General features: G+C 40.3%; 1 protein-coding gene across 4 annotated transcripts in view; it reads left to right on the forward strand.

Moving 5' to 3' along the window:
* clec16a (C-type lectin domain containing 16A) overlaps window positions 1-26,336 on the forward strand; it is a 247,517-nt gene that overhangs the window by 183,118 nt on the left and 38,063 nt on the right. For all 4 annotated transcript variants that reach the window (XM_048552334.2, XM_059654137.1, XM_059654139.1 and 1 more), the window contains one exon: window positions 5,227-5,391. In XM_048552334.2, the coding sequence (XP_048408291.2) occupies window positions 5,227-5,391 (165 nt within the window). The remainder of the gene's footprint in view (window positions 1-5,226; window positions 5,392-26,336) is intronic.

The raw sequence follows: 26,336 nt of genomic DNA on the forward strand, positions 1-26,336 counted from the left end.
TGGATTGGCAGAGGGGACCTATGTGAAAAAGACACTGCCCCAGGCCACATGTGATTTCTGCCTGTCACAAGTGATTTTTGACTGTGGTCAGTCCAACTTTACAATATTTTAGCATTGGTGATACTGGAATAACCATTTCTTCAGATTCAATTGGGGTTAGCACATGTTATTTTCAAATAAACATGAACTGGAAGTATCCATGTGAATTTCATGTACTTCAGAAATTTTAAAAATCCTCAATGCAAGTTTTTGTTTAATAATTTGAGAATCCTCAAATGCCGCCCTTGGAACTTGACTGGAAGTACAAAGTAATACATCCACCCAGTTGTGTTTCAGTATACTCTTTGGTGGTTATAACCAGATTTGTTGGTGTGACCACAGTTTATAGTTGAAGAAAGCTTATAAAGAAATACACACCTTTTCCTTATGTAACCATTGTGAATTACAGTTCCACATGTAAAATAGCTTGACGTATTTAACGTGTTTTCAATTTTTTTATCTATTATTGTGAATGAGATAGTCTTTCGCACTTCTGTTCTGCTCGTTTCCACATTAAATTTCAAATGTTGCATAGGAACATAGCAAAATTCTAGATGATGTTATAGCAGTATTGGCTTCAATTCCTCAATTTGCACTTGTAAATTCATTCAGTTAATCCTTAGTTATTCAAGATCAAGTTACTTATGTTGAAATAAGTTGTACAGGCAATTGTATGCATTTGTTTTATTGACTAGAAAGAATGAAATAAAATAAAAAACTGAAACTCACAAAGAAACAGCCCTCTTACAACATGACCTGCTGTTCCAAACAAATACTTTGTACCAATTTCACAAAAGACCCATTAGTCACTTCTAAGAAACATTTCAGTTTTGATTGTCATAACTATCTGACATGTCCATTACTGTTGAAGTAGAACTGACTATAGCAGAAAAGTCTAATTGCTTTAAAACCATATTTAGAAGTAGTATTAGACAATTGTTATTTAACTAGGAAAATTAATTTTTAAAAAACTCTTGCGTAGCAAATTGCTACGAGAAGAGGCATTATTTTGGCACCAGGCTACAGGCTAGTGTGGTCTAGTCTAGAATCAAAGGACATGGTAGCTTGCTTTTCTGCTTCAAAGGTATGGATTGTGAGGTGGGTGTGATCAAGAGGGACAGGTAGGGCTGTCTATGGCTTTCACTGACCAATCATCACCTGCTTTTCAAGTTTCCTCAATTGTTAATTGGCCACTTAAGGTCTCAGTTGGAGAAGTGGGAAGTTGAAGCTTGGGTTTTAATTCCTGTGGTGGCAGAAAAAGAGAATGTGCCTCTTTGATGCCAGTCCACACGCTTTTGACTTATAACCTGTAAATAGTTACAGGGTTGTAATTAACTGATTAAAATTATTCCACGTCTTTTCTCATTCGACTAATTGATTCCTACCCACATAAACACTTGACCATGGACAGCCCCACATGCTTGGAAGAAATGGTGGCAGCACACACGACACCTATTGCTAATAAAATAATGTGCTGGATATCAAAATTCTTTATCCTAGTAAGATCTGATATAACCTCTACAGGACTTTAAATGCAAATTATCAAAATCTCGTTGCTACATGCTGCCAGATCTCCTGAGCTTGTCCAGCAACTTCTGTTTTTGTTCCTGATTTGCAGCATCCGCAGTTCTTTCAGTTTTTATACAGAATTCCCCCTAGTCCTCTGCATCCAGTGTATCATTCTCTGCCACCTTCTACCAATTACAATCTGACCCCACAACCAAAAAGATACTTCTCTCCCAACCCCAATCTGCCTTTTGTAAGGACTGCTCACTCCACGACTCCCTTGTCCACTCCACACCCCCCCCCCCCCAAACACCCGACACCCTTCCGTGCAACCGCAGGAAGTGCCACATTTGCCTGTACATCTCTTCTGACCACCACCGCCCCTCCCCTCCAAAGTAAGGCTTTCATATCTGACAGGGGTTTCCCTGTACATCCACCAACTTGGTCTACTATATCCATTGCTCCCAGTATGGTCTCCTGCCCATTGGTGAGACCAAGTGTAGACTCAGAGACCATTTTGTCGAGGACCTGCACTCTGTACGTGACAAATGACAACACTTACCAGTTGCCAACCATTTTAACTCCCCCTCCCACTCCCTGGGTGACATATCCATCCTGGGCCACCTCTAGTGTCACAATGACACCGTTCATAAACTGGAGGAGCACATTCTGCCTTGGGAGCCTACATTCCAATGACATCAATGCAGAATTCACCAGTTTCAAAATCTCCCCTCCCCCAGCCTCATCCCACGTCCAACCCTCCTTCATCCCTCCCTCCCTCATCCCTGCCTCCTTGACCTGCCACAGCCTGTCCATCTTCTCTCCCACTTATCCACCCCTTCCCACTGACTAATCCCAACCACTGTCTATCTGCATTCACCTATCACCAATCCACCTACCTTCCCAGCCCCACTCCTCCTCTCTATTTCCCAGCTCTCTTTTCCCTTCCCATTTCTGAAGAAGGGTCCCAACTCAAAACGTCAACTTTCCTGCATCTCTGCTGTCTGGCTTGCTGTGTTCCTCCAGTTCCACATTATTGTTTCAGTTCTTCACGCTCTGTGCCGTTAACTGAAACTTATGGAACAATTGCTTGAAATCACTAATTGCAATCAAAAGGCAGAAATGCATTCCTTGTAATGGAACTAGCATAAGTTTCTAGTTCACATTGTTGTTTTCATCACATTCTTTATGATGAATATATAGTCCACTTGTTTGTATTCAGGAATGCGACTTTGCCACTAGCTGCTAGAAACAAAAATTCCCTCCCCACGTCAGTTCCATTCCAGACAGCCAGTTTTGAAATATTTTTACATGGCAAGCAACTTTGAGGTAATTCTGGTGACTGAATAAAGTTTTTGCAATGCATTAAATAAACTACGTTAAATAAACAGGAGAGATGCAAATAAATGACGCACTTACTCAAATATCTGGAACCCCTCATTCATACAAGTGACTGTGCTTAATTTGCTTTTAAAGTTGACCTATCTCAATTATACTAGCAATGCCTGTGAAATGGTGCAGTTTGACAGTTTTGAAACTGGATTTACACTTAAAGTTTTGAGCAGTTTTCTGAATGTTACAAGGATTCTTGTAGCTTATGGAAGGCTGATGAAAGATAATATTGTCTTAAAATTGTCGAAGTGAACACTGTCATTTTTGTGAGCTTGTCTTTAAAATTCACATCTGTAATGTCACATTTTCTTGTTTCAGATTAGTTAAGGCCCTGTCCTTATCTGTTTTACGTGTGGTTATTTTCTCCTTTCTAAATTATCAATCTGTTTAAGGAAAACCTGAACCAAACAAGGTCAGGATTAGAAACTCCACTCACCAATTCCCCCAACTTAGATGTGCAGTTTTTGTCACTTCAGGCATTTATCCAAATTCCTTTTAAAAGCCACAAAAGAATCTGCCTCCTCCACATGCCCTGGTCATGTTTTTTTAAGGTCCTAGCTCTGTCTTTCACTGTGTCTATCCAGGCGCCTCTTGATTTTGAATACTTATATCTGCTCTCAACCTTCTGTCTATTGATCTCAATCCCAGTTTCTCTGATCCACCCAGAAGTGTCTCATGTCTGGAATTAAACAATGTATCATTCTGCAAAATGCAAATCAACAGCTTTTAGAAACTGGACAGAATTCAGGTTGGTTATAATGTGGAGCAAGAAATTCTGAAATATATTTACATGCATACAGTAAATGTGTCAGGGAAGTGCCAGTTAAGATTAACTCAGTATCTTGGAAACTGCAGGTGATCCCAGGTTCTTGGTTGCAATCCCATCTGTTTTTCTGTTCATTACATGAAGGCCATGCTTGCCTTCACCCTGAGAGCTGACCCCTTCCAGCGGCCACCATTGTGGACTGACTACCCCTGTGAATGCTCCTTTCAAATGCTGGTCCTGGATTTCTGCATTAACCTGTGCCTCATATTAATCTCAATTCCTCCTCACACTCTTCCCACAGAGTTACTTCAGATGACCTTGAGCTAGAATCCAGCCTTGCCCTGGCTTCAAGCTACAGTCCACCCTCAGACATATTTTCAAATCACACTGGTCAGAAATGTTAGTACATACCTCAGGAGCAGATGTGGCGTGAACCTGGGTCTGCTCACTCAGAGGTAGGGACATTACCATTGCACCAGGAGGCCTAGTGGTATTACCACTGGACTGTTAATCCAGAGACCCACAACTTTCTGGGAACCCTGGCTCAAATCCCGCCACGGTAGATGGTGGAGTTGGAATTCAATAAAAATATTTGAAACTAAGAATCTAATGATAACCAAAAATCCATTGCTGAATGTTAGAAAAACCCATCTGGTTCACTAATGTCCTTTAGGGAAGAAAACTGCCATCTTTACTTTGTCTGACCTACGTGTGACTCCAGACCCACTGCAATGAGGTTGACTCTGAACTGCCCTTTGGGCAATTAGGGATGGGCAGTAAATGCTGCCTGGCCAGCAAAGGTCTTCATCCCCCAAATGAATAAGACTACAGGAGCACTCCCAATCCAATCCTATTCTGAGTACTAAGAGCCAGAGGCAGTGTATCAAGATTTGGAGAAAACAATAGTCAATGTGGGTAATTTAACTGTAAACTAATTTTGGAGTCCAAGTGACAATAAATGTATTCAAGCTATTTACAGATGTTTCGTTAACTCAAAGAATACTCCCTTGTGTGCTGTCAACCCTAATTTGTATTTAAATTCTGGACAACTATTCAAAGGTTTTAAATACCAGCAGAAAATCATTTGTCTTCCATATTTCCATTGTACTGTGTGAAGAGCAACCAGACACCCCTTTTGTCCATTTTATAGTTCCATTCTGGTTTATAGCCAGCAATATAAGTAGGATATAGCTAAAATCTTATCCTTTTCCACATCAAATGTGTGTTTGGCTAATTCAGAGGACATGCCGAATGTGTTGCTTTACAGTTCTAATGAAGAACTGGGTGAGGTTTTTCAGCTTAGTGTGCATTAACGTTTACATTTGGCATGGTGAACACTAACGTTAAAAATATTACGTGGTCTCAGCATACTAAAACTTGTAACGTCCATTATAAATGGGGGAAAAAGTTGACATCGTACAATTGAAAATATAAAATTTGTTTTTAATAAAAGAAATTCCCACAGCCAAGTCCTAGTCAGGAATGACAATTATTTGAATTTTTTAATTGATATTGTATTCTAGTACTATTGGATCTCCCAGTGGAAGCCACTTCTGAAGTCATGGGCTTTGGACATGGGTCACCATCTGCCCATCATCTCCCTTTTAGATTCTATGACCAGTCTCGCCGTGGTATCAGTGATCCTACAGTCCAACGTTCAGTTTTTGCTTCTGTTGATAAAGTTCCAGGTAAAGTTGAATATTCTACTCATTCATATGCATGTTGGAAATCATTTATGTATAATTATTATGTAGCTTTAAACTTATGAAGACTGACATACCTTAGTTACTGTGTTAAGGATAATAGTGTGCTTTTGTTGCTTGTCCTTTAGTTTAATTAGGAGATCATCAAAGAAGAAATGTTCTCTTGGATTGTATGTAGCAGCTAAACCATGTTATAGCTGGGTATTTTGACCAAAATCATCTTTTGACTAAATTAAAGCATCCAATCAGTACATGTTGCCACATAGCCTATGACAGCGATAAACAAATATTTTTCTTTAGTTTAGAGGACTTATTTAAAGGAACATGGAAAATTCTTATGCACGGTAACAAAGAACAATTAATAACTGATTTTTTGGCAAGATCAGTCTTGGTGTGTATAAACTTATCACACCTCTCTCTCCTATGAGTGGTGGAGCCACAGGAATGTTTGTGGGCCCTGTGTAGTAATATAAAACCTTGCATGACAGTGGCTCAATTACACTGGTTTAATTGTACGTAGATTTGGATATTTGATTTGATTTTCGTTTTTCTCTCTATTCTGCAAGCTGCAAATCCAAATGCTATTTAAAGAGTTAATTCACAGAAGTTTCTGTTGCTTGTTAGTACCAGATTGAATCAAATAGAAACACAATCTGTTCCTGTTTTTATGGTGCCCACAATAGAGTCTCATTATCACTTTTGGGTCATCGTCACCGGAACACCACACTAACCATTATTTCTGTCAAGTATGGTTCAGTAAGAATCTAGGAAGGGCTTAAAAATGTTGCTTAAACATGGCTTTTCCACTGCATTTTTTAAAGCATGTTTGTCTGTAATTTTGAGTTCTGGGTTAATGAGCTGATTTTATCAAAGTGTATGAAGGGAAGCTGGTGTAGAATCACGATTTTCAACGCAGCCCAAACTAAATTTTCAAAAATGTACATTCTTCATTTTTCTTTCTACTTTTGCTTAGTCTGAAACTAGTTTGCCCTGTCAAACAATATATTTTAAAAAACTAGAAACAGCAAGAGATATGTTAAATTTTAAAGCAGTAAAGGCTTCCATTTCTTTAGTATTTTTCAGGCTTAGTATCTACTTCCCTGTATTTGAGAACAACAATTTGTACCACAGGCCAATTCTACTCTCTGCTTTGTTGCTCCTGGGCCTTTACTAACTTTGCTATACAATTTGGAATCAGGTAATAATTGAAAAGGAACAATGCAAATGGAGAATCTGAGAAGGGTGTATTCAGTCTTTGCAAACTAAGCATGATAATTAAAGGTGTGCTGTTGTGAACTGGAGAAGAAATGTAAAATCAGAGAGAGAGAATTCCAGCATAGATGCATGCTAGTGCATCTGAATTAGCATGCATGAATATCTCATTAGTTAATCATTTATTTTTACTAATCTGAAGAAGGATCCTGACCCAAAACGTCAACTTTCCTGCTCCTCTGATGCTGCCTGGCCTGTTCTGCTGCTCCAGCTTCACAGTGTTATCAGCAAGCTTCAAGTCTCTTTTGGGGAAGGTGTTAGAGCTGAGTGTTGAAGAGATTATAGAAAAACTCTGGTTGATCAGGAAGATTTAGTATGGTTTCATTAAAGGGAAAACATGCCTAACCAATTTGTTGGAAGAATTAACATGCTGTGGGTGAAGGGGAGCCAGTAAACGTTAGCATCCTTGGATTTTCAGAAGGCATTTGATAAAAGCTCAAGGCATAGAGGTAACATTGGTGTAGATAGAAGATTGTCTGTCTGGCTGGGAGAAAACAGTACGTGCAATTATATTTGTTTTGCTAGAATGTGATTGATGAGTGAAGTCTTGCAGGGATCTCTGCCTAACTTTTGCAGATGATTTAGCTACAAGGTCTTCACTCTCCACATCTTTGTTTGCAGATGACATCAAGGTAGGTAGGAAAGTATGTTGTGAAGAAGAAATAACAAAGTTAAAAATGGTTATGGGTAAGTTAGCGAGGGGCAATAATCTGGCAGCTGGAGTGTAGTATGGGAAAATGTGAAGCTATTCACTTTTCCAGGAAAAATGAAAAAGCAGAGTATTATGTATAAATGAAGAATCTCTGCAGAATTCCATGCTAGTTCTAATGCACAAGTCACAAAATATGTGCAGCTACCACACGTGATTAAGGATAATTAATTACAGGCAGCATGATAACTCAATGGTTAACACTGCCCCACAGCGACAGAGACCTGGATTCAATTCCACCCTCTGGCAACTGACTGCGTGGTATTTGCACATTCTCACCCTGTCTGCGTGGGCTTCCTCCGGGTGCTCCAGTTTCCTCCCACAGTCCGAAGATGTGTGGGTTAGGTGGATTGCCCATGCTAAATTCCCCCATAGTGTTCTGGGATGTGTAGGTTGGGTGTATGAACGATGTTAAAACTGTAGGGTTACAGGGATAGTGGGTGGATCTGGGTGGGATGACTTTGAGGGTCAGTGTGCATTTAATGGGCTGAATGGCCTGTTTCCACACTGTAGGGTTCCATGATTCAATGATAATTGGATGCTATCTTTTATTAGAGGAATTTAACATCAAAGTAAGAATGTTATGCTTCACTTATACAGGCCATAAGCGACCGTGTTTTGAATATTCTGTGCGCTTTTGGAAGCCTAATTTAAGGAGGGATTACCACCAGTTAAGCCAGTTCAGAGGATATTCTCTTGGATTGATACCTGGGATAAGTGAGTTATCATATGGGGATAAGTGAACAAGCTAGGCTTGTTTTCATTGGAATATAAGAGTGAAGGTGATTTGATAGAAAATCCTAAATAGTTTTGACAAAGTGAATATAGAAAGGAATGTTTTTCTTTTGTGGGTCAGTCTAGAGACATAATTTTAAAATTACAGGTTGCCTTTCTGAAGAACAGATGAGAATCTTTTTCTGAAGATTGTGTAACTTTGGAACTCTCCTGTCTGGCAATGGAATTGGGCTCATTGAGCGTTTTTAAAGGCCGAAGTGGATATATTCTTGTTAAATAGGAGCATTGAATGTTATTGGGAGTAGATGGAAATGTAGAGTTTGAACACAAACAGATCAGCCGTGATGTAATTGAATGGTAAAGCAGTCTCATGGGATGAATGATCTACTACTCTTATTGTGTATGTTTGTATGCATTTTCTAAATGTGGGGGTGAGCAGTTTAGATGGTGACTGGCATGCCAGCCCTACCACTGAGATAAGTCAGCCTTTTATCCATCTATCAATTCATTAAGAGTTGATAGGGGAGATATCTGCCTGTGAACTACCTATCAGGCACCTCAGCACTGCTGATTTAATCAGAGGCCAGCAGCTTTGGGATCATAACCACAACCAGTTGAAATCTTGTCTGGAGGGGATGCAGTGACAAAAAAGTCTTTGGTTTTTTTTGAAGAAATCTGGAGGATCAGATCCACACTGTTGTCTGCTATCCATACCTCTGATTGCAGGCAATTTGGAGCTCCCCTCCTCTTAAAACAAAAAATTCAACATGTAGGTCACCGACATTTCCCAAATTAGCCGCCTTTCTTACCCATCAGGAAGTGGTGAATTGCAGCCCTTATTGTTTTGAGCAACAGATGCAACGGAGATGTGAGGAAGAACTTTCTATTGCATGGGACACTCTGCCTGTGAATGTGTTGGAAATTGAGATCATAAATGTTTCGCAAAGATGTTGATGCTTAGATGGGCACTTGAAGGAAATAAGTTTATCGTATTGCGGTAATAGAACGAGAAATTTGACTGATTAGATTGCAATGAAGAAAGCCAGTGCAGTCTTCCATGCTTTAATGGGTAGTTGGGCCTTGTTTAGTTTGGGATTTTATTTGGCATGGACTGTTTGGACCAAAGGGTCTGTTTCTGTGCTGTATCACTATGATTCTGATTCTGTTGTGAACTTTTGACTGTCTTTACATATGTACGTGTGATTTTGAACAGGTTTTTAAAAAAGCAGGAGATGGAAGGTGAAAGAAGTAGCAGGTTTCAGAGAACACGAACATGGTGTGTGAACATTCAGTCATTTGTGGTTAAGCAGTGGGAAAGGAAAATAAACTATTCAAGAAGTGGCATGCTGAGCAACAAGAAGTACTGAAGACAGTTTTAGAAATGAAGTAGGGATTGAAGTGGGGGAGTGAGAATTCTGAAATTAATCTGCAGATCTAATGAAGTTTATGTAGGATAGGAATGATAGAAGGATAAAACTTTGTGGGTGAAGGCACGAGCTGAGATGCTTTGGATAAAGGTACAGGCTAAGGCATTTTTGGTGAGTGCTTAGACTGGTGCTGAGATCTGGGTAAGGGAGAATGGGAGAAGTCACAAGGCATTCAAGATTTGAACTGCTGTTTTCATACTTTCTGGCAGTGTTCTTAGACTCAGCTGATCTAGATTAGTACTTATCTATAGGTAATTTGTATCCATTTAATGTTGAGTATTGAAATTTGAATTAATGTGTAAACATTCACAATATATTTCAAGTTGCCATTCATCAAGCAGACCTGTAATATGTGGTAACTCAAACCATTTGTTCTCGGGAAGTCTGAGGAAAACCCATGTACTCATCATAAAATGAGTTTTACTGAGTTCATGGATTTACTAGAATTCACATTCTGTTTAACTGAGAAATCCATTTGTCATTTTTCCAGCATCAAATATTGCTTCCCAGAAAAATGCCAGATGGTTTCACACTTGGGAATACTTCACAAATATTTGCATTTGGTATATTTTCAAGCTATGTGCTTTTATTGCAGGCCAGTCTGTCTTGATATTGGTCATTGCAACTCTGGGGATCAGAAAGTTATTGTTTCAAAAGTTCTTGCAGATCACAGGTAGATAATTTAGACCAAGCAAAACCATGACTTCTACAATATTAGTGTTTTTGACTATCTGTTTGTCCAGTGCTAAGGTGCATCTTCACTCTGCAGTGAAGTACCAATCTCATTTGCAGATATCAAAGAAGGTTACTTTCTTGCCTGAGTTTGGATGCTTCTGCCTTTAGAGGAAAATTTGCCTTGATATTTCACTTTTGGAATGTTCTTTATTGAGGCTGGGTGAACTGAAGACCTTGCACAAGAGAACAGACTCTTATCCATGTTTGGTCCTCTGAGTCAGAAGGTTCCAGATTCATTTACAACTTCAGGACTCGAGCACAGAAATCTAGATAACATTCCGGTGCAGAATTGAGGGAGTGCTGTTAACAGCAGTCTTTGGGATACCAAAACCTTACCAGATAGGTACAAGGATCCTAAGGAGTTCATTTCAAAAGTTATCAGTAAAGTTATCTCTGGTGCTCTGGCAATCTTTATTCCTCAAACATTATCACAAAAACCAGATTGTGAGGTCATTATTATTTTGTTCTTCGTTGACTGCAATTCATCTGCTACATTTCCTACATTGCCAAAAATATTTCAAAATTGCTTAAATGGCTGCAGAATGTTGTGGGACACTGAGTTTATGAAAAGCCCAATAGAAACGTATAAGTCTTTCTTTTCTATCTGCTAGTTTGTTTACGCACAAGATGCTCTGTGCTCAGAAAATCTCATATTCAATCATACTTGCTGGTGAACTTGCCCAGTATTGTCACGCATGCCATATTCTAGATCATTAATGCCATAATTATTTGCTTTGCTCAATATGAGGCCGACATAAAAATATAGCTGTTCCTGGTAATTTTAACATTCAAATTGATAGTTTGCTCAGACTAAATCAACTTAGTTATTTAATTATAATAAAATGTGAGGCTGGATGAACACAGCAGGCCAAGCAGCATCTCAGGAGCTCCTGAGATGCTGCTTGGCCTGCTGTGTTCATCCAGCCTCACATTTTATTATCTTGGAATCTCCAGCATCTGCAGTTCCCATTATCTCTGATACTATTTTAACCTCACTGCGAAGCCTCTTCCAGGGATGCCTAACCTGAAGAAGTTACCCTCCTCCCTCCGGACCAACCTCAGGGAATCTCTCTCCCATTGCAACTCTCTTGTAATCTCTTCGGCCTTGAAACTGCTCGACCATGTCCTGAAGCAAACCAGGTACCACAGCCACATCACCTTTCTCAGCACCTGCCTACGGAACCAGATCATCCCCAAGGGACTACAGTCCACATTTCAGCCTTCCCAATTTGGTCCCAACCGTGACCACCTCTACACCCAGAATATTCAGGCCCTTCAGAAGCGTTTCTCCCTGCGAGTCCTGAAACAGACACTCGCAGCCATGCGCCGGCACCTCCACACACTGCAATCCAGCCTGCCCCAGCAAGCTTTTGTGCTCCTGAGATGCTGCTTGGCCTGCTGTGTTCATCCAGCCTCACATTTTATTATCTTGGAATCTCCAGCATCTGCAGTTCCCATTATCTCTAGTTATTTAATTGCTGTTTGTTTTCTCTGCTTTTTGACAGAAGAAAATGTTGCAAAGTGGCCAGAGGTAATGTTTTTGCTCCTGTTTCTTAAGTCTGTTTGATTTGAGAAATATCGTTGACCAGTAATGTACAGGTTTCAACAGAACTTGTAAACTGGGTGTGGCATAAGAAAGATCAGCTTTTGGCAAAGTTGTAGATCCAGACCTTGGAATCCTTGAACGTTTGGACGATAAAGCAACTTCTTTTTAAGGACCTTGTGTGTTGCTTGACATAGATTTGTTGTGGGTCTTCTCAACCTTTTGGTATTTAGCACTGCTGTTGAAATGTCTGGAGATTTCAGAGCAGCTTGAAGGATGTGGATTGCTCCGTAGTGGTCTCTGAGATGGAAGCTCTTAATAAAAAAAGTTTTTTTTTCAGGAATATAAACAAAGGTTAGTAAGCTCAGCAGACCTGGCATTGCCAATGGTGAGCAGGGGCGGAAAAAGTAAAATTTCCAGCCTAATGACTCCTGGTCTGATAAAGATTCAGAAGAGAAGAGATATTGAACTCTATATTATCTCGTTTCTCTTTCTGCAGTTGCTGCCAGACCTGCTAAGTTTCTCTATTAGTTGGTTTTTTTTTCCAATCTTGAGCAGCTGCAGTATTTTGCTTTTCAGTTTTGTAGTTACAGAGCACCAACCAGAAAGCTTGCTGAAAGAGCTGTGTAATTGTGATAATGTTAAAACAATAGGTGGATATAGGTACTATATTGTGTGTCTCATTTAAATGTTCAAGGTGAACACAGTCTTGTCTTTTACAGTCATAGAGTTGTACAGTCCACCTTATGCACGTCAATCAGACATATCAATCTGACCTGGTCCCATTTGCCAGCATTTGGCCCAAACGCATCTAAAAACATTTCTATTCACATACTCATCCAGATGCCTTTTAAATGTTGTAATTGTACCAGCCTCCTCCACTTCCTCTAACAACTCATCCTATGCACACCACCTGCTGCATGAGAAAGTTGCCCCTTAGGTCCCTTTTTAAATTTTTTCCCTCTTGCTTTAAACCAATGGCCTGTTGTTTTCTATTTCCCTGCCTTAGGAAAAAGACCATGGCTCTTCACCGTAACTGTGCCACTCATGACTTTATAGAAGTTTATAAAATCACCCCTCAACTTCTGGCACTCCATGGGAAAAGCGCCAGCCTATTCAGCGACTCTTTATTGCTCAAACCCTTCAGTTCTAGTAACATCCTCCTAAATCTTTTCTGCACCCTTTTAAGTTTAACAACACACTTCATATAAAAGGGCAGCCAGAATTGTACGCAGTATTCTAAAAGTGGCCTCACCAATGCCCTGCAGCACAGCTGGCACATGATGTCCCAACTGCTATACTCAGTGTTCTGAGCAATGAAGGAAAGTGTGCCAAATGCCTCTTTACCGCTCAATCTACCTGCAACTCCACTCCCAAGGAACTGTGTGCCTGCAACCTCGGTCTCTTTGTTCAGCAACACTCCCCAGGGCCCTACTGTTAACTGTGTCAGTCCTGCCCTGGTTTGTCTTACCAAAATACAACATCTCACACTTATCTAAATTAAATTCCATCTGCCGCTCCTCAACCCATTGACCCATCTGATCAAGGTCCCATTGTACTCTGAGATAACTTTAATATCCAAGATCTTTGTGTCACAGCTGGTCACAAGCCTCCAGTCCAAAAGCAACCCTCTACCACCACTCTGTCTCCTGCCTTCAATACAATTTTGTACCCAATTGGCTAGCTCACTCTGAATCCCATATGGTCTAATTTTACTAACCAGTCTACCATGTGGAAACTTGTTGCTTTACTTGAAGTCCATGTAGACATCTACCACTCTGCCTTTATCAATTTTTTTTTTGTCACCCCTTCTGAAAAATCAATCAGTTAGTGAATCATAATTTCCCCTTGCACAAAGCCATGTTGACTATCCTTAATCAATCCTTGCCTTTCCAAATACATGTAAATCCTTTCCCTCAGAATCCCCTCTGACATCTTAACCTCTGTTAACAGCAGGCTGACTAGTCTATAGTTCCTTGGATTTTCCTTACAGCCTTTCTTAAGTAATGGCACCACATTAGCCAACCATCAGTCTTCCATCACCTCACCAGTGGCTGTCGGTGATACAGATATCTCAGCAAGGGATCCAGCCATCAGTTTGTGGGAAGCAACGGAAGTTCTGGACCCTGATTGGGTCCTTCAGCACCACCATCTCTGCAATATAAACTCTGCTGAAGACATCACTATTTATTTTCCCCAAGTTCCCTAGCTTTTATGTTCTTGTCCACAGGAAATACTGATGTGAAATATTCATTTATGATTAACCCATCTGCTGTGGTCCCATGCACATACTGGCTACATTGATCTTTAAGGGGCCCCATTCTCTCTTTAGTAACTTTTTTGCCCTTAATATACTTACAGAATCTCTTGTATATTCTCCTTTACCCGATTTGCCGAAGCTATCTCATGTCCCATTCTTGCCCTTCTAATTTCCCTCTTAAGTATACACGTACTGCCCTTGTACTCTTTAGGGATTCTCTAAATCCCAGCTGTCTATAACCTGATATGTCTCCTCTCCTTTTTTCACCCGAGCCTCAATTTCTCTTGACACCCAGTATTCCCTACACTTAGCAGCCTTGCCCTTCATCCTAACAAGAACATACTGTTTCTGAACTCTCAGTATTTCATTCTTAAACGCCCGCCATTCTGCAACCATCGCTTTATACCTGCGAATAGCCTCCTGCAGTCAACTTTTGAAAGTTCCTTTCTAACATAGTCAAAATTGGCCTTACTCTAGTTTAGAACTTTAACTTTTTGATCAGTTTTATCCTTTTCTATGCTATTTAAAACTAATAGAATTATGATCACTTGTCCCAAAGACCCCTCTGAAACCTCAGTCACTTGCCCTGCCTTATTCATGAACAGAAGTTCAAGTATTGCTTCTTCTCTAGTAAGTACATTCACAGATTTGAATAAGAAATTTCTGTTGTGCACACTGAACAAATTCCTCCCCATCCCAGCCCTTAACACTGACAGTCTGATATTCTTACAGATATCTGACATTGCTTACACAGTAGCTTTTCAAATCCCTACTGACTATTTCCTACTAATTCCCTGCCAATCTTTTAATGCTGTTTAGCATCACCATCAAATTTGTCATTCAACATTTAAAATTTTCACTGCTTTCCTGGCCTACTATTGCATTCCAAGCCTTTACTTGATCTGTACTTGGCTGTTGAATATGTATTCTAAGCCCCATATCCCTGATATTCCCATTGTCCTTTTCCTGTGCACTGTTCTTGTGTCCACCCTAGTATTCCCAAATACCTTCCCCCTGCTTCTAGATCCAACAAGCTATCAAATATCCGCTTGGTCGTACAAAGCTTGAATATTGCTGATAAAGGAGACATGATTTCAAAGTTGTTCATAGAACATAGAACAGTACAGCACAGAACAGGCCCTTCAGCCCATGATGTTGTGCCGACCATTGATCCTCATGTATGCACCCTCAAATTTCTGTGACCATATGCATGTCCAGCAGTCTCTTAAATGTCCCCAATGACCTTCCTTCCACAACTGCTGCTGGCAATGCATTCCATGCTCTCACAACTCTGTGTAAAGAACCCGCCTCTGACATCCCCTCTATACTTTCCTCCAACCAGCTTAAAGCTATGATCCCTCGTGTTAGCCATTTCTGCCCTGGGCAATAGTCTCTGGCTATGAACTCTATCTATTTATCTATCTATTCATCTTGCACTGATCTGGACAAAATCACAAGAATGCCAATTCACAGTGAGCAATACGTTTCCAATCTTGCCATATTTTCGCACTTGATTTCCCAGGTCTTTAAGGGGTTGGGAAAGTTGAGCCCCTGGTCTCAATACTTGTTAAACTATCTGGGATAAATTGGTGGTTTTTGCAATTGTTAAGATTAATAGTCATGATTACAGACTGGCACATTTATGCTTGCTAGAAGCTATTCATATTTTTTAAACAAGCCATCATTGCCCCAGTTTCTAGCAACACTCAGTTCTTCAAGCCGCGTTTAGTCCTCAGACCCACTGAGTTTCCAGACTGAGAATAATGTGGAAAATGTGAAATTTTCTATTCTGGAAAAAGGTTTAAAAAAAGGAGCAAATTATTTAAATGGTGAGAGATTGCAGAGGGGTCTGGGTGCCTTAGGACATGATTGGCAAAAGATTAACGTGCAATATACAGCAAATAATTAGGAAAGCAAAATAAGTTATCTTTTATTGTAGGGGGAATTGAATGCGAACGACACAGGGCACTGGGAAGACCCCGTTTGGAATGCTGTGTACAGTACTGGTTGCATTTATTCAAGAAGGGAAGTAAATGAGTTGGAACCAATGCGGAGAAGGTTTGCTAGACCCTAATCCATGGAAAGGGCATGTGGCCTTATGAGAAAAAGTTGTTAGATAGGCTAGGCTTGTATCTGCTGGAGTTTAGCACAGCAAGAGGTGACTTGACTGAAATGTATGAGTTTCTGAGGGGTCTTATCAGGGTAGGTGTGGAGAGAATCTAGTCACTGTTTAAACATCATTAGTCACAGGTTCCATTTAAAACAAATTAGGCAAAAAATAAGTTTTCAGAGGCTCATGACTCTTTGGAACTGTATTTTTTTTAAATGGTAGAAGCAGGGTCTGTCAATATTTTTAAAGCCAAAGAGGGTAGACTCTTGCTAAACAAGGTAGGCGAGAATGTGTCGTTATAATCAATCCTGATTTTGTTAAATGGCAAAGTATGCTTGAGGGGCCAAATGGCCTACTGCTTCTTGTTTATGCACAAAACCAATCTCTCCCTAACTGTCCTTTCACCAAATAAATTGCTCAGTCACCATAGAACTGCCTCCTACTGATGCGGAAACCAATAAAACCTTCCACAATCTGGGCTTTTCTCATACTAGCTTTTCCCAGTGCACTCATGCACCAGCATGGGTTACCACTCAGCAGCACACTTGCTCCCTTACTCTCTTGCCTACCTGCTTACTGTCAGATAGCAACACATTTTCCATTCTCAGACTTCAGCCTCTAAATCTCTGCCTCGAACAGAAATGGAAAAAGAATGTGTCATGTTGCTACACTCATCACTGAGGAAACACAGAATTGTGACAGAATCAACAATACAATGACTTAAATGTAAATATAGTAATGTAGATGCAATATGAAATGTGCATCACAGCTGTAAGGCAAGAAAAATGGTTGAAATCCAGCAAAGAGATGATGAAAAAGGTTAAGGGGACAGAGGCAGGTAAGTTTTTTTTTGTTCATAACACAGACATTTTTCAATTACTGTTTATGAAGTCCACTATGTTGTAATGCTTATCTCTTAGAACACATTTCCAGTGAATAACCATGTGCAATTCTGTGAAATATTTGCACAGTAATTTGTTTAAAAAATAATTGTTCTAAGTTGTAACCTCTTCTTGGGAAGTAGTTTGCATATCAAGTCACCAGATTTGTTTAAGGATGACACAATGCACTCAGCTGTCACAGTTTCTCAGTAACGTGAGTATATGGGTATGGCATGTGATTATTTCTGTTTTGTGCTCATGAAAAGTCAAAGAAATTTCCATTTTGTTTGAACTGGCACAAAGGAAAACCAGTTATCAAGTCCATGTTTAATTTTGAAAAGAGTTGAGGAATTTTGATCACAACTCCAAGAACAAGCACCACTCACTTGCCTTGTTAAACTAAAAAATGTTTCCCATGTGACAAAACTTGTCCTTTGTTATGGAAACTGCTATAGGTTCAGACATGGCCTGAAAATAAAACAGCTGCAGACGTCTTTTTCTCAAAAATAAAGTAAATGCAAAGTACAATGGGCACTTCTGATCAGAAATAAAAACGAAGTGCTGGAGAAACTCAGAGATCGCAAGAACTGCAGAAGCTGGAGTCACGACCAGCGCGTTCACTAGCTCTGCAGTCGTTTCCTTTAAAAACCTTGGATGCAAAGCATCAGATCCAGAGGATTTATTGCCTTTAGCCTCATTGGTTTCCCTTGTAGTTTTTGTCTTGTAATCATGTTTATCTCCTCACCTCTCTCCACCACCCCCCTCCTCCTTAGTCTGTTATATACAACGCTGTTTGAATGCTCTAACATGTAAAGCATTTATTCAGCTCTTCTGCCATTTCCTGGTTTCCCATTATTATTTCCCTAGCCTTGTTCTCTCAGGAACATTCACTGTTGCCTCTCTCTTCCTTTTTACACATTTAACAAAATTAATATTGTCTGCTTTTATGTTACTTGTCAGTTTGTTCTCAATTTATTTTCTCCCTCCTTTTTCTTAGAACAACACAAAAAAACTTTCCCAATCCTCTGATTTACCACTAACCTTCGTCACAGTCTTTTTCTCTTTCAATTGAAAACTGTCCTTAATTCCTTGGCCAAGTTTCTTGTGGGTGGTTTATAATTTTCCTAGAATCCTCCTTCCCTGCTGGAAATTGTCTGAGACTGACCCAGACTGTTGACAACCTTGGTGCCATATTTGTCCCTAGGATAAGCAACCAACTAAATCTATATAAACTGCATGATCACTTGTTTTATCTTCCATATCTTTGCAAAACTTTGTCCCTGCTTCAGCTCATCTGTTGCTGGAGCCTTCATTCATGCTCATTGTTACTTGGGTTGGTACAATAGACTTGGCTATTCTACACTTCTGGTCAGTCTTCCGTCTTACAACCTGTAAAAACCTGAGGTTATTCGAGCCTCTACTGCCAATGTTAACTCTTACTAGATCCTGTTCACCCAACCACCTCTGCTTGTTGACCTACATTGAGAAGCATCACCTTAATTTTAAATTCTGAAACTTAATTTCAAATCATTTTATGTCCTTGCTCCCATCCCCCCACTAATCTCCTTCACAGCTCCACAACCCTTTAAGGTATCTGCACCTGCTTGAGTGTCTCTGATTTTAATTATGCCACCAACAGGAGCTTTCAGCTGCCAAAGTCCTAATCTTTAGAATTCCCTAGGTAAAAAGTTTCTGCCTCTTTTTACTGTCTCTGTTCAATAACACAGATTCAGATCTGTGTCTTTGGGCAATCCTTTTGTCATCTGGCGTAATATTTCCTTCAGTGGTTCACTACCAAACAAAATTTTGACAAGGCACCTGCCAAGCGCTGTGGAGCATGTGACTGTATTAAATCAATACATGAGCCACAAGGCCTGAGTTCAAGCCCCACCTGCTGCAGAGATACGTAATAATGTCTCTGAGCAGGTTGATTAAAAATATCTGGAAAGAATTGGTGACAGCACTCAACCCTGCTGGTAGTCGTGGAGTCCATAGCACATACAACAATGCTATCCCTCCTTTCCCTCTTCCTTGTATTCAAAATTTTAAGAGTGGAAGTAAGGCCATTCGGCCCATCAAGTCCACTCCGCCATTTAAATCATGTCTGGGCATTTCAACTCCACTTCCCTGCACTCTCCCCGTAGCCCTAGATTCCTTCTGAGATCAAGAATTTGTCGATCTCTGCCTTGAAGGCATCCAACGTCCCGGCCTCCCCTGCGCTCTGCGGCAATGAATTCCACAAGCCCACCACTCTCTGGCTGAAGAAATGTCGTCTCATTTCAGTTTTAAATTTACCCCCTCTAATTTTAAGGCTGTGTTCACGGGCCCTAGTCTCCCCGCTAACGGAAACAACTTCCTAGCATCCACCCCTTCTAAACCATACATTATCTGGTAAGTTTCTATTAGATCTCCCCTCAACCTTCTAAACTACAATGAGTACAATCCCAGGATCCTTAGCCGTTCATCATACGTTAAACCTACCGTTCCAGGGATCATCCATGTGAATCTCCACTAGACACGCTCCAGGGCTAGTATGTCCTTCTGGAGGTGTGGGGCCGAAAATTGGACACAGTATTCTAAATGGGGCCTAACTAGAGCTTTATAAAGCCCCAGAACACATCGCTGCTTTTACATTCCAACCCTCTTGAGGTAAACGACAACATTACATTCGCTTTCTTAATTACGAACTCTACCTGCAAGTTAACCTTTAGAGAATCCTGGACCAACACTCCCAGATCCCTTTGTACTTCTGCTCTACGAATTTTCTCACCATTTAGAAAATTTTGACCATTTTGACATTCGTCCTCTACTTTTGTTTCCTGTCATTGCGTTGAATTAAAGGGTTAAAGTAACAACAAGGAGCTTGAGTGTGCAGAGAAAGTATAATTGAACAAAGCACTGTTTTTGCTTCATTTTGTCCATCTGTTGTGTATAAAACTGTGCCATAAGTAACAAACATGATAATGCAGTGGATGTTAGGAAAAGATCCAGTAATTGGGTCAGTAGAGTATTCAGTAAGATGGCAACCGAGTAGGGCGCTCCATCCGAATTCTTCTGTTCCACCCATTTTTTGTTTTTCTTCTTTTTCTTATTCTTTTCCCCCTCCCCGTCTTTTTCTTGGCCTTGGGCACCTGGGCCTGACCTCTGACACCAGACCTCCAAAGCAGGGTCACTGGACAAGCCTCTCTGATAGAACGTAGAACATTGCAGCATAGTACAGGCCCTTCGGCCCTCGATGTTGTGCTGACCTGTCATACCGATCTCAAGCCCATCTAACCTACACTATTCCATGTACGTCCATATGCTTATCCAATGGCGACTTAAATGTACCTAAAGTTGGCCAATCTACTACCGTTGCAGGCAAAGCGTTCCATTCCCTCACTACTCTGAGTAAAGAAACCACCTCTGACATCTGCCCTATATCTTTCACCCCTCAATTTAAAGCTTTGCCCCTTCGTGCTCGCCATCACCATCCTAGGAAAAAGGCTCTCCCTATCCACCCTACCTAACCCTCTGATTATTTCATATGTTTCAATTAAGTCACCTCTCAACCTTCTTCTCTCTAATGAAAACAGCCTCAAGCCCCTCAGCCTTTCCTCGTAATGATGAAGGGCCTAGGCCCGAAATGTCAGTTTTTGTGCTACTCTGATGCTGCTTGACCTGCTGTGTTCATCCAGCTTCACACTTTGTTATCACTGGACAAGCCAGTGGCCCAGTACAGTGTGCAGTGGCAGCCAGTGATCAGCCCACATGGAGGTCCCCTGCTTTGGTCTGCTGCAGAGAGCCTTTGGACAGAGACTGCGATGTTTGTCTTTTTAACTTTGTTTCTTTGTTTTCTGACCTGTGGTCATACTGTGTATTGCTGTAAAAAAAAACTTTTGTTTTCTTTATTCTGTAACTAAGGATTGCACCTAGGTACCTTTGACCCTAAGATGGCACTGTGAGTGGTGACTTGTAAACTTTTCACTGTACTCACTTGAGTACATGTAACAATAACGCTAACTCAATTCAATTGTTTTAAATAGCCAACACGAACAGGAAGAGCTGAATGGCTTCCTTCACTATAGTACAGTTCAAAGATGTTGCAAATCTGTACAACGTACACATAGGTCACTGTCTATCTCAGCATTTGGTCTGCTCGATAATGGTGTATGAGGAAGTGAATCTACAGAAGGAAATTACCAGTTGCTGATACAAGCCTCATCAATGCCCATACAGGAAGTCATTTAAATTTAGAGCTCCAAGACATCAAAAGGACAAGTCATTGTAATAGAACCTTAATCTTACAACCCATCATGTCAAATGGCCAGCCAGAAATAACATTACAGGTAAAGTATGTATATGTCATCACATTGTTTCCAAATATAAATCAGAATGTACAGGGAAATGTATTATGAACAATATATAAGGATGATGGGGTAGGAATGAAGATTAAACAGAGCCAATATCAGAAGCTGTTTACAGTGAAACATCAAGGCTACAGCTACTTTAAACCTTTTATGTAATAGCTTTCTCACTGGCAAAAGTAGCAGGTCATTTACATTTCCCAACTTCAATCCACAGTTAGATGAACAAGTAACTGAAAAATAAAAAGTAAGAGCATGAGAGGACAGTCTACAATTAACTGTAGTTGTTTCCAAATATAGCCATAGAATGATCATCATAAATAATGTAACAAATCATTGCATCAGAAAACAGGTAATTTGCAAAGTCAGAATCAAACTGATGAATCCACACTTTCCAGGTAGTTCCCATGTTCATCATCTTAAAGCACTTAATGGTGCTAGCTTTAACAGAGTACCAAGGTTACCATGAATGTTGTTTTGTTGGAACAAGCATGTTGCAAAGTGGCTTCATGAAAAGAAAAAAATACAGTTATGCGTATATTACCATCAACAGTTGGCAGAGTTATCAATGTTTCTCTTCAGAGGCACAATTTTTTGACCTTTGGCAATCAGACAAAGCCTTCACTTTGATGTCTTGCCTGAAGCACAGCACTTCTATCACTGTAGTATTTCATCAGAACTGCATTGACGTGTCAGTCATGAGTGTGTTTAGATGTGCAATAATGCTTGAACTCTGTGTTCTGACTCAAGATCAGAGGGCTATCCAGGATGACGCTTAGCAGTGTTGCCACTTTGTAGTTTACTTTCCACTATGTTTGTTGCATTTGGTGTACTGACGAACAAAACTGTATGATATTCTACATGGAATAACATTAGATCAAAATGTAAGAAAACTTTAATGAATGTTGGAATATTAGTAAACCATTTTAACGAGAGGCTGCTGAGGGTGCATTGATAAAGTACTATTGCATAATCAGAAGAGTCCCTAGAAAATATAGTAGATCAAGTAAGATCTAGAAATTCAGGAATTGAATTGAGTATTAGCATTAAAAAGACAAAACTATGTTACAAGAGTTACATTAGAAGTAGTTAGATTGACAGGTATGTTCCTAGGGTTGGAGGCTGAATAGGCTCGGGACTATTTTCCTTGGAGCACCAGAGGCTGAGAGGTGACCTTCCAGAAATGTATAAAATCATGAAGGGCTTGGATTAAGTGAATAGCCAAGGTCTTTTCCCTAGGGTAAGGGAGTCCAAAATTAGAGGGCATAGGTTTAAGTTGAGGGAAAGATTTTAAAAAGGACCCAATGAGCAACTTTTTCACACATAGGAGATGCATATGTGGAATGAACTGTCAGAGGAGGTGGAGGCTGGCACATTTAAAACATTTAAAAGGCACCTGGATGAGTATATAAATAAGAACGGTTTAGAGGGATATGGGCCAAATAGTGGCAAATGGGACTAGATTAAAATATCTGATCAGCATGGATGGGTTAGACTGAAGGGACTGTTTCTGTGCCGTATGTTTCCAAACTGTGACTCTAATTATGTTGAAGATTGAAATGAATGGTATCACGTTGGAACAAATAGATCAATTTATTTGTGGCAAATGATGACTGAAAATGCAAGTGTGATACTGAAGTTAGAAGAAAGATAGAGACTGCCAGATATGATTGTGTGAAGATGAGGGATATGTTAACAACAAGGACACTGAAGCTTGTAGCAAGGGGGAAAAAGATCATAAGATGCTAGAATCTATCAATTTCTTTGTGTGTATTGAAAACTTGGACAATAATTGAATGTCTGTGGAAGAAAATGGAGGCTTTGACCTAGGATGCTAAGATGTATGCTTCATATCCCATTTGTGGTCAGAAGGCAAATTAAGGGGTGCTTGAAATTACAGGAGCAAAACGAACTCTGAAAATTCACATCTTTTTCCATCCATTTTGGTCAAAGCTGAAAAGCTACAGAGATCTTTTCTGGTGGACAGAAGGGAGACCAGAAGAACGTATAGAATCCCAACGGCGTGGAAACAGGCCTTTTGGCCCAACAAGTCCACACCAATCGTTCGAGCATCCCACCCAGACCCATCCCCTTATAACCCACAGACACCCTTGAACACTGCAATTTAGCATGGCCAATCCACCTCGTCTGCACATCATTGGACTGTGGGAGGAAACCGGAGCACCCGGTGGAAAGCCACACAGACATGGGCAGAATGTGCAAACTCCACACAGACAGTCGCCTGAGGCTGGAATCAAACCTGGATCCCTGGCGCTGTGAGGCTGCAGTCCTAACCACTGAGCCACTGTGCTGCCCCCAGTTGGGTGACAGATGTAACAGAGTATTTGCAGCTGAGCTGCAGTGGATATATCAGAATGGCTTTGGTTGGATTGAGCATGACATAAGTACCAGCACAGTAGATTCCCTAGCAGGCGTAATTTTGTTTGGAAGTTTTTAACTGGAAACAATATTATAAATTGTTACTTTGTTACTTTGATTTCTAACTTTATCAATCATGCAGAATAAAGATTGTGGTTTGTGTAAAACAAATTAAGTGCAACACATGGATGCTGCATCACACTGCCTGGTAAAATATTGGTTTACAAGCACAGTTCCTCCCATGATGACCTAAACCGTGCTGTTGTTTTGAGTTGAGCATTTCCTGCGTTACAATCATATATTCCCAAACAAGGGGATATTACACATCATTTCTGATACATTTTCTCAGAGATTCAAGCAGCCTTCTTGGTTTGAAGGGTGTGTGTCTGGGAAAGTCACAATGTAGAAAGGAGAAAATAACTTATATCGTCATATATTAAGAAAAGTGTCCACAAGGCATCCTCTGTCTGCTAAATGTAAACTCACCTAAAATCTTGTTGCGTGTATCCAAGTATCATTCATCCGTCTTCCCTAGCCTTGCTAACTTGTACTGGTTTTCCTACCCACCAAACCCCGTAGTTCAAATTCTAATCTTTGTGTTTAAATCCCTCCATGATCTCTCTTCCCCTCCCTTCCTAACTCTCAAAAATCATTGCTAGAATATTAAGGTGGTTGTATGGCTTGATACATATTTGTCTGATTTTATTTGAAGAATTATTAGTAACTAAGGGTTCATTGCCCAATTTTGTATTCTAACTCTGACCTTAGCTATTTGCACCTGGTTCATATATACATGAGGCAGTTGTTGTCATTGGAATCCAGAAGGGAACATTTGAGTTTGTGCAATTAAGATGTTTGTTACAATGTAAATGCTGTATGATTTTTCTGTATTCTGTGAGGAGGGTGTACTGGGACAGGGAAGGAAAGGTTGAGTGGCCTCATAACTCTGGATACCAAATAAGACACTTAGTCCCTGTTTTGAGCACACAGAATCACCTGGTAGATTTTTTTTAACAAAGTCGTTCAGACTATCATGCCTTTGCTGGCTCTTTGAATTACTTATCCAATTAGCCATTCTCCTCTTTCTCCATGGACCTGTAAGTTAGCTTTTGGCTGATAGCTAATTATTAAAATAACCAACTTGCTGGTGATCCCCATGCCATTTTCAAGATTGACAAAATTTAGTCAAACATTTTTTTTTAGGTACTGTACAAAGGCAGCAAATATAAACCAATGCAAATATGCTTCTGCACACAAGTTTAAAAAATACTATCCTCTGTGATCATGAATAAAAATATAAGTTAGAAAGTAGTACAATAGAAAAATTGCCACCAAACTGGAAATCTGGCCAAAACAAATAGATGAGCTGTGATAGAGGATACGTCACTGGGGAGTTCTTTGAAATCCCAGAGCTGAGGTGTAACATGTAGGATCTCTCTACATGAGTTTTTTTAAAAAAATTCCTCCACATTAAAATGCAGTAATTCAGGGAATTACTGACTGAACTGAACCGTGTCTCATATGCAGTAATTTCCCAGTCACATTTAAAGTCAAAATACCAAAATAAATTTTGATAGTTCTAATAACAGTATATAAATTCAGATACAGCGTATACATAACTGACTTATTACATGAATGTCATTGTCATAAGTTACACAGGAAGTCTCACTGTCAGTGCTGATGTATTTAATGGAGAAACTGGTCACAAACATAGGCTATTTTTATATTTTCTTTCAGTCAATTTTTTGAATTCTGTGTAAAAGATGGTAGATTTTATGTGGGAGACATATTGCCGAAATTACAGAGCATGACTGTGCTGTGAAATCATATCAAAGCCATTCCCCGATTTTAAAAACATCACTCCTCAGTAAGTAAAAAAGCCATTGTAAATTAAGCTTGCAAGTTTCTAATGCACTGCACTCTACACTCCCTCAAAGTCAAGGTACCAGTAAACAGTACTCAAATCCACAGGAACAATTGTCATTTGGATAAGGTCAAGGGGCTATGTTTAATGGAAGGGATTGGATTTTTGCCGATCACGTGGAGAGTTGGCCAGAGCCCCTTGTTAACCCTTAAAGGAAAGCATTCCGAGTGAAGTGCTACTCAGAAGTGCACTTGGGTAGCATCGTCCCCTGGGGAAGCAGCAGCACATACCTGGGAACAACACCATCTGCAAGTTAATAAAATGTGAGGCTGGATGAACACAGCAGGCCAAGCAGCATCTCAGGAGCACAAAAGCTGACGTTTCGGGCCTCGACCCTTCATCAGAGAGGGGGATGGGGAGAGGGAACTGGAATAAATAGGGAGAGAGGGGGAGGCGGACCGAAGTTGGAGAGTAAAGAAGATAGGTGGAGAGAGTATAGGTGGGGAGGTAGGGAGGGGATAGGTCAGTCCAGGGAAGACGGACAGGTCAAGGAGGTGGGATGAGGTTAGTAAGTAGATGGGGGTGCGGCTTGGGGTGGGAGGAAGGGATGGGTGAGAGGAAGAACCGGTTAGGGAGGCAGAGACAGGTTGGACTGGTTTTGGGATGCAG

The sequence above is a fragment of the Stegostoma tigrinum genome, chromosome 23 (assembly GCF_030684315.1).
Source record: "Stegostoma tigrinum isolate sSteTig4 chromosome 23, sSteTig4.hap1, whole genome shotgun sequence".
Classification (NCBI taxonomy): domain Eukaryota; kingdom Metazoa; phylum Chordata; class Chondrichthyes; order Orectolobiformes; family Stegostomatidae; genus Stegostoma; species Stegostoma tigrinum.